The 7,371-nt window shown below is 36.3% G+C and overlaps 1 protein-coding gene across 1 annotated transcript in view; it reads left to right on the top strand.

The window, feature by feature from the left end:
- LOC105042090 (aldehyde dehydrogenase family 7 member A1) overlaps positions 1 to 6,737 on the top strand; it is a 44,744-nt gene extending 38,007 nt beyond the window's left edge. Inside the window, 5 exon segments of the mRNA XM_073253955.1 lie at positions 1,080 to 1,220; positions 1,378 to 1,475; positions 3,764 to 3,913; positions 6,183 to 6,248; positions 6,338 to 6,737. Of these exon segments, the coding sequence (XP_073110056.1) occupies positions 1,080 to 1,220; positions 1,378 to 1,475; positions 3,764 to 3,913; positions 6,183 to 6,237 (444 nt within the window). The 3' untranslated portion in view covers positions 6,238 to 6,248; positions 6,338 to 6,737.
- Positions 6,738 to 7,371: the final 634 nt, after the last annotated feature.

The raw sequence follows: 7,371 nt of genomic DNA on the forward strand, positions 1-7,371 counted from the left end.
CTTCAGATGGACAAATTTACATGTCTCATGGCCTGAAAACAATGACGTTCCATAACGTCCATGGCTTAGTTATCTGATGGTTCTTTGAAAAAGTGCACAAAATGGGAGACCAGGTTTGAAAATTCTTCAGCTTTATAGCCCCCAAGTTGTAAGCTTCGGTTGGATGGTTTAATACATGAGGCTAATGGCCTAAAAAATGGCATTTACCTTGCTAGACCCATGAATTCATCATAGTATGATCTAAATCTTAGTTGCTTCATTAAATTTTTGGAATGCATCTTAGACCTTGGACTGTCAATCCTTCAAGTTTGATGTATCAGTTGAGAGCAGGGACTGATGTTGGGTTACAAGGTCCATGTCCTTGATTTGGAGCCATGAGTTCATGGTAGCACCAGCTATTTTTTTACTACACTAGTTTGTAAAGATATTTATCCTGACGCATAAGATAATCTCCTATTTATGGAATTCCATACTGGGCCAAACCATCCGGTACATCCCGTACCATACTGTACCAATAGAGAACCAGTATGCCAAACTGCCACATACTAATGCAGGCATACCATATCGTACCGCACCGTGTGCTAATACTACAGTGGGATTTCGCCGGTATGGGGTTCGGTACCGAGACGGCAAATCTGGGTCCCATTATTTGAGGGTCATTGTCTTTTACTGAAGAGAAGACATGCTCTTATATATACTTTTATTTTTCACAGGTCCAAGCTATCACTAAACATCCTATATTTATTTCCAAAAGAATAGCTTATCTAGCAGTCTTTAAAGACAGGAATCACCATCCAGCTTCTACTGCATTTTTCTTATATGGACTTGTTGGTAAAATTACGTTCTTGCTTATATGAAGGTTATATTAGAGTTAAACTTTAAAATGTTTATAAAAAAATTTATTGCTCTCTCGTTGACTGGCAAATATTTGCTTACTGACTCTAATATGGTGAATAAAAATTAATCATAATAGAAGTCTGAAATAATCATCTGTCAGACTAAAAGATACTTTAGTCTCAAATTTTATTTTTCTATGGTAGCCCTTATTTTGATTTCACCATATACCAAAATCTGTGCAGGGAGGAAAGATTCTTACTGGAGGATCTGTCATAGAATCTGAGGGAAACTTTGTGCAACCAACTATTGTTGAGATTTCTCCAAGTGCACCAGTTGTTAAACAAGAGTTGTTTGGTCCTGTCCTATACGTAATGAAGTTTCAGGTAGCAAGTTTGCATCTTACTTCTCGACTATGATTTGCTTTTCTTTTTCAAACTCATCGTTCATATATCCTCATCTAGTTGTAACTATAACTAAATGAACTCTTCGTGTGACCAACAACCAAATCTGAGTTCTTTGAATACTCTCCACTTCATGCAGACCCTAAAAGAAGCAATTGAAATAAACAACTCGGTACCTCAAGGGTTAAGCAGCTCTATATTCACGCGCAGACCAGAAGTTATTTTCAAGTGGATTGGGTAAGTTTCAGTATCAGCTTAACGGGAAATGTTGAAATCTGCAGAACTCTAGCTTCTATAACATAGCATTTCATGCTCAATGTGCATTGGTTGAATAATACAGTTCTTTTTAAATGCTTTTGTTGCCAGTAATTGGATAATAGAAAATCACTCTTTAAAGAAATATGATCGATCTTGCTAGCTTATAGTCATATGCCTGTCTCTTTTTATTTTATTTTTTTTTTTCTTAGCAGTAGTTGGCCAATGTAGGAAATGTAAGATAACATGGAGAGCTGACCTATATGGAATGCACAGCTTATATTGTGTAACTTCATATTTATAACAATTTTGTGTTCATCCACTTTATTCTGTTATACTCTAACCTCAATTGGTAATATTTTTTTTTGGTGTAAAATGGACAATGACCTTCGTTCAAAGAAGAATTTACAAATACAAAGCCCAAAGCCTCAAAAGAGGGAAACCACCCAACATGGACAACAACAGGTTGAGTAGCTGATGGAGGTGGTCGAGAGACAACCCTAGCATCATTGGAAAACCTTAACATCTAACCTCATCAGCCATAATGAACCAAGCATGGTAGACAATAAGAGCATCAAGAAAATGGAATGTTTGACACAAATCCACCCACAATGAGAGCGGCAACATAATTAAAACATTACGAGGACAACAACAATAGGGTATCCTAAACCTACAACAAACATACTAGATTAAACTCTCAACTTGCAATTCAAAATTCAAAGTAGAGTTCAAGTGCACCTTGAGCCACAATCCCCAACTCATCGAGTCCTATGCTGTCATCCCAAGGTTTGCTATCTTGCTACCAGACCCTCTACCACTAAGACCATATTACTGCATCGGTACGCTCGGTATGAGGCCGATTTGGCAGACCGACGCTTGGTACGTCCCTAATACCGCATACTAGTTCGGTGTCGATATGGTACAATATGGTCGATACACAATGGAATCGGTTGGCATGGCAAACCATGCATCATCCTATCCAGTCAAGTAAAGGTATAACCATACCCGAATACCATCATCATCTTAAGTTCGATTGGCTAGGAAGTAAGATACTAGGGTCGAAACCAATAATGAAAGGAGGTGGAAAAGCCATACCCGAATACCATCATCATCTTAAGTTCTATTGCCACCACTATTACTTTCCCTTGAAGAAAAGAAAACTACCAAAAATGAAAGAAGAAAGGGAAGAAGAGAGGAGAGAAAGAGAAGGATAAGGAAGAAAAAGAAAAGAAAAAGGAAATGATAGAGAGGGGCAGTCGACCATGATCTGGCCGTTGGCTAGCCAAATCTGATTGCCGGCCAACCATATGTAGCAGCTGAATGGTGGGAAAGGGCAAGAAGGGAGGATGAACGAGGAAGTAAAGGAGGGAGAAAATGGTGAGGAAAGGCAGGAGACAAAAAGAAAAGGAGGTGAAGAGAGGAGGGGGAGGAAGGCCACCAGCTAGCCACTAGCAAACAGCATGCTGGGAGGAGGGACCAGAGGAGGAAAAAGTGGGGCACTACAAGAAAAGCAGAGCTCCTCTCTGGATAAAAGATAGAGAAGCTCAGGGAAATATGGGAAAGAAAATCTCAATTGACAATCTTGGCTATATGGTTTATTCTATTCATCCTATTAGTGGCTAAATATTTTATCAGTGCAAGCCTTTCCAGATACTGTCATTTTATTTTCTTTTATTTATCCATCTTATCAGAACTTATCTATTAGGTCTCCTATATCCACCCTTCCTCCTATTCTCCGATTATCTGTTGGTCGGATATTCCATCTACCATTTATTTGGTATGCTATGTACACATCCTCCAATAAATTCTCAAATCTCTGGATAAACGATGGTGGCTTGTTTGCTTAGATGAAGCCTTTTATGAGTCATTCTATAATTTCGTGCCATATTCTAAAAATTAATTGAAAAGACATATTGGGAACACATTTTGTCAAGTTAAAGTTCTGCTTGTGTTTCAGTTCCATATGAGGTAAGATCATGATATTGGATGTATCTTCCATGGTCGTATTATTGCTACTCTCTCACTAAGTGTTTTAAGCCTTATTAACATGTGTGTATGATATCTTTTGTATAAATTCACTATATGGTTAACCTTAGAACTTTTAATGGATTCCTGCATGGGTGCATGCATGCATGCTTAGTCAATGTATAATATTGCTGTCCAATGAATCTGTTTTCTCCGTTAGTTGTCCTATTGGTTTGATAATTCATAATATATGTTCTAGGGCTACATTTTGGAACATGTTTATATGTTTTCATTGTTATCTGCAGGCCACATGGCAGTGACTGTGGGATAGTAAATGTAAATATACCTACTAATGGTGCTGAAATTGGTGGAGCTTTTGGGGGTGAAAAGGCCACTGGTGGTGGCCGAGAAGCAGGAAGTGATTCATGGAAGCAGTACATGCGGCGTGCCACTTGGTTAGTTTTTCATGCTTAGCAGGGGAATTCAATTTCAGGCTTTTGTCAATTTATATCTGATAAATTTCTTTGCTTGATGGCCTTGCGCAAATTCAAAATTGGAATCTTGAGGATGTGCTGCAAACAATACTTTGGATCCACATTTGAAGTGTACTAAAATCTTTAAGGCATAAGAACTGGAAGAGGCTTGCATGTGACCTAGGAGAGCATTGAACAAGCATGATTTGGATTGTTTTAAATGATATTGCTAACTCTATATTTGATCCAATAATCCAAAATCTAAATATGATGGAATTAAACTTTGTGCAGATAAAGAAATATGGTTTCAGTTTTATCATTGTGCTGCATCTGCTCTCAAGAGATTTGTTTACGAAGGTGCCAGCTAGTTTGCTGGTAAGTCTTTTAGGGATTGCAAAAGATCTAAAATCAAATCCAGCCTTCGTAAAAGATTGGGTGGTTAAGGGGTTTTTGGGCTGTGCTATCACCCTTTATGTTGCCCAACCTTTGAAAGTTCTCATCCTTTGAAAATTTGTGGTCCTACCCTTGATTGACTGCTAATTAATGTTTAGGTACTGTGAACCATGCAAACCCCAGCATTTGGCTTTGTTTACCATTTTATTTTCGGTCTATGGTCATCTCTCTACACAAGAATGTGTATGAAACAGGAATAACCATGAAGCATAACTTTGTGTGAGAACAAGGGGAATTGCAAGGTTCGCGGTCTCAATACCAGATTCTGTATTGATAAAATCCCACTACAGTATCGATATGCGGTACGGTATGGCACGGCTATCTTGGTATGGGGTGATTCGGCATACTAGTATGGTATAGTACATCCCATACTATTCGATATGGGTCGGTATGGTGAACACTGGAGAATTGGGCACCAGGGACCTACAATGAATAAAATTTAGAAAAAGTCTAATCATAAAATAGTAGTCAAAAAAAGAATTAGAATCATGTTGCAAACAAAGAAGAAGAGAAACTTTAACAATCAACTTCTTGAGACTTTCTTGCACCTTGAGGGCCCATTCTTTGGGGGAAAAAATTTATCTATAAATCTGTATTTTTTTAGGTAAGTATTTTTAGAGCAATATTTAGACAAGAAAATAATTTACCCATATTTTTTTATGCATTGAAAAATGGCTCCGAAATTTATTATCCATATTCTTTTGCATTAGTTGCTAGGATCTATCTATATTTCCAATAATACCTTTTATTATATAATTGTCATTATATATAATAATATTATAATATATTATAATATTATATATAATATAATATATTTAATATTATATATTATTATATATTATTCTAATAATATAATATAGTAATAAATATTATAATATATATTATTATATTATATTATTATTATTATAGGGGTAAAGGTATCTTAGGAATAAAAGAAAGTTATTTTCCTGGTTGATGGAAAAATAACTTATCCACCTTTTAGGTAGATAAGATTTTTTCTCCATTTCATGGATAAATACTATCTATGGAAAAATAATTTGCCCATCTAGAGAAGTATGAGAATGTGGATGAGTTGGTTGATTGGAAAGTTGATCAACTTTTCCATAATATTTATCCATCAAAAAACGGATAAATGCTATCTATGGAAGAATTACTTACCCATCTAGAGAAGCATGAGAATGTGGATGAGTTGGTTGATTGGAAAGTTGATCAACTTTCTCATAATATTTATCCATCAAAAAATGGGTCCTGAAGGGATTCTTGCAAACTTATAAGCAATATTAAATGTTTATAATTTGGAAAGTTTTGAGAGTTCAAAGGATCTCACCTTTTAGCCTTATTTCCTTTGGTCCAATGACTTATTTATCAGTAGAAATAGAATATTATGTATGAAAAGCTTGTTTATTTTGCATAAAAGAAGGATTTAAGTGAGGGTTTCCTGCAGGTTAGCTTTCACTTATCTAGATTGAATTATCTTGAAACCAAACAGCACTAAACGTTCTTGGAAAGTCTGTGGTGTGTCCGTGTTTTCTGTCTTTTAGAGTTGGTCAATAAGCAGCATACTGAAAATAGTGCAGGAATATGAGATATGATTTTTAACCACTTTGATTCTTCAATAAAAAATGATTCTTAATCACTTTTTCTACTGATTCTTTATAAGCTCTTTCTGTTTCTAACCTCTCCAAGATGCCTTTTTCTTTTTTTACTTGGAGCACTGCCTTGTTTTCTGTTATCTCTTGAATTGATGTCCGTTTGATTCCCTAATGTGCTGATCTAATTAACATTTGTTGCCTTATAGCACTATCAACTATGGGAGTGAATTGCCTCTAGCGCAAGGAATAAATTTTGGCTAGTTTCTAACATGGTGAGTCTTCTCCTGTTGTCTTTTCATATGCTGAATCCTTGTATTTTTCCTCTGATATTCTCTAATCTTTTTGCTTTCACTTGAAACAGATCCATCACTAGAAGTATTTCAGTTTCAGTTGTTAGATCAAACTTCTGCTTTTCAACTGCAGCAAAATCTCTATTATATACGTAAAGCTTTGATGCTGAAACTGGGACTGATCAAACAGCATCAAGACCCATAAATTACAGAAATAAGATGCAATAAAGTTTAGTTCTTTGCTGGCGGTACCGTTGGCTCTAGATTAATTACCTCTTGTGTCAGTTGTTTGACAGTCTTCTTTGCTGTTGCCAAGTGAATTCATGGATGTAAATCTGTTGCCGGGATGCACGGGGTTAGTGTCCAGCATCGTGCTTGTTACTTGTGAATATGCTATCCTCGTGCATGTGTGCCTGAGGAATATGGGTATCATGGAGGAATAAACTCTAGTTTGTCACTCTTTTACATCAACTTTTTTTTTTTTTTTGGTATGACACTCTTTTACATCACTTGAAAGGATACAATCTTTCAGTCTACATTAGGTAGTCAGAATCTCGCACTGTTGATTCGTGGATACCTACCTGCTCTTGCTTAAAGAATATACAATTTAGATCTTCACATTCATGCGATATGAGGCTCCTCGTCCAAAAGAAAACGAACCAAAGACAACTTAAGCAGTGTCTTCTTTTCTAGATGTTATGGACATGAATCATGGTCATCTCGTACCCAAAAAAAAAAAAGGTCATGGTCATCGTCAGAGCCATGCAAAAGGCATGCATATTCTACTAGAACCGTTCACGGGCTCCTGTTAGATCAATCATTGCATGGCTCCTTTGAATTGCTATCTTTGTTAATAAAAGAAGCAACGTAACTGAACAACAGATGATATGGTCAGAACTTAGAACAATGCATTGTGGGCATTTATGAAATTACAACCTTGATGCCGAGATATATTTTATTAATTTAACCCCCAAGACATTGTATCATAATAGTGACCAAAATTATGCAAGAGAAGCAAATGGATCCAAAAATTATAGTAACATCCTCTTGGTCTTCTAAATTTCCGGAGTGTATCCCAGAAATGTTTAAAGTTGAGGACTCGTTA

Source organism: Elaeis guineensis, chromosome 3, assembly GCF_000442705.2.
Source record: "Elaeis guineensis isolate ETL-2024a chromosome 3, EG11, whole genome shotgun sequence".
Taxonomy (NCBI): domain Eukaryota; kingdom Viridiplantae; phylum Streptophyta; class Magnoliopsida; order Arecales; family Arecaceae; genus Elaeis; species Elaeis guineensis.